The following is a 1661-nucleotide window of genomic DNA, read 5'->3' as shown; positions in this document are numbered from 1 at the left end:
TGTTATGATAATACTTACAATACTGATAATTCCATGCTATCAAGACAACTGCTGGGAGCTGCTTGGTCTGACAGAGGGTCCTCCTGGGCCTTTGCTTCCAAGCACAAACACCAGCCTGTAAGGTTCCCTGAGCCATCCCGGAGGACTCAGACCCTGCCTGGACAGGGCCAGCTCCCAGACTCGTCCTGTGTGGAAGAAGAGTGTGGAACACAGCAGGGAGACATCCTGCAGCTTACCTCCTTCCACGTGCAGGTGCAGCTGGCCTTGCGGCTGCTGTCTACAGCTGCCTGATACTCCCCGAGGTGGACCAAGGTGGACGTCAGGTAGGCAAAGTTAGAGACGTTGCTATACAGCAGTTTGGCAGCCTCGTACATGCCCTCGTCATAGCAGCGGTCTCCCACCTATGGACCATGGGGTAGCTCTACTGAGACACTCTTACATGGGCAGATTTCTCCAGAGTTCGTTTTAAGTTTCTAGATAGTGGAGATATTTTTCTGTTCGCTAAAGAGTCAGTCTCCTTCTGATCACACCAGCTGCCAGGCTGCTGAAGAATGCCCACAGGACAAAGCGTACCTCCCAGCCTGACGCCCTCCTCCATCCGCCTGGTCCTGCTTGACCCTGCGTCCCCCCAACACCTGCACCCCTCTGGGCCTGGGCTGAGGTGTGCTCCCTGCTGCTTCCAGGCTGTTCCTTTGCTCCCCACTAAAAACTGCGGACAACAAATCTTGTATGAGGCATCATCCATCAGCCCTACTTCCTGACACCACTTACAAATCTTCCTCATTTCCTGACCATTTCTTTGACTTCCTCCGCTCTAAGGACCTTGTCTCCCTCATGACAATAGCCAGTCACTGCCATGGCCACCCCCTAGACCTTGGCAGAGAGCTGTGAGCCCTGGGACCTCTGTCACAAGCACCCTCTGTCTGCCCAGTGCCCCCTCCTGTCCAGCTCACTGTCCTGAGTGCCTCGGCCCCATCAGTCCAGCGACCGACCAGCTTCCCCCGCCCCACCACTCTGTCTGCGCCTGGCTTGCGCTCGTCCCCAGCTGGTTCCCACAGCCAAGCTGGATGGCTCCTGGCACTCACCCTCGACTCTCCTGCTTGCTCTCAGTTCTGCTTAGAGCCAGCTCTCTGCCTACTCCACACCTGTGGCTGTAGAGCCACACAGACAGCAGGACCCCAAAGTGCTGAGGGGTCTCTCTGAAGTTGTGACACTGACCTCAGAGGGGCTCACAGTACTACCAACCCTACTTCCTTAATGTGTGGCCTCTCTTTTTGTCAGTTGATACGTTCTTTCTGCCTCAAACCTCCAGCAGGTCCTCAAGCTGGGTATCTGTCTTCCCTTTTCCTGAGAAGACAGAGACCGTCAGGAGAGCCTTCCACAGCGCCACGCCAGGGGCCGACTCCACTTGCACATGTGACCTCTGCCCTTTCCCCCTGCAATAGCATCGCCCTCTGCACTGACCCATCCCTACGAGCTTAAGGAACCACTGTTAACTTCCCCAGCTTAAAACCAAACCAAACCAGTCCCACTCATGCTTTCCTCACCTACCCAGGGCTGCCAGCCTGTTCCCACCCTTCCCTTAAGAGCACATTTCTCAGCAGAGGTGTCGTATGTCTACAATAGCTGTCCCGAGTCTTCCTGTCCTCTCTGCACTTGCT

At 55.6% G+C, this 1661-nt stretch overlaps 1 protein-coding gene across 1 annotated transcript in view; it reads right to left on the bottom strand.

Moving 5' to 3' along the window:
• LOC105824406 (clathrin heavy chain 2-like) overlaps positions 1 to 374 on the bottom strand; it is a gene marked incomplete at its 3' end in the record, with an annotated part of 12723 nt that extends 12349 nt beyond the window's left edge. Inside the window, exon 1 of the mRNA XM_012661830.1 lies at positions 237 to 374. Coding sequence (XP_012517284.1) covers positions 237 to 374 — 138 coding nt within the window. The remainder of the gene's footprint in view (positions 1 to 236) is intronic.
• Positions 375 to 1661: the final 1287 nt, after the last annotated feature.

This window comes from Propithecus coquereli, unplaced genomic scaffold, assembly GCF_000956105.1.
Source record: "Propithecus coquereli isolate 6110/MARCELLA unplaced genomic scaffold, Pcoq_1.0 Scaffold738, whole genome shotgun sequence".
Taxonomy (NCBI): Eukaryota; Metazoa; Chordata; class Mammalia; order Primates; family Indriidae; genus Propithecus; species Propithecus coquereli.
The sequence above is the reverse complement of the archived record's forward strand: the minus strand, read 5'-3'. Positions and strand labels throughout refer to the sequence as shown.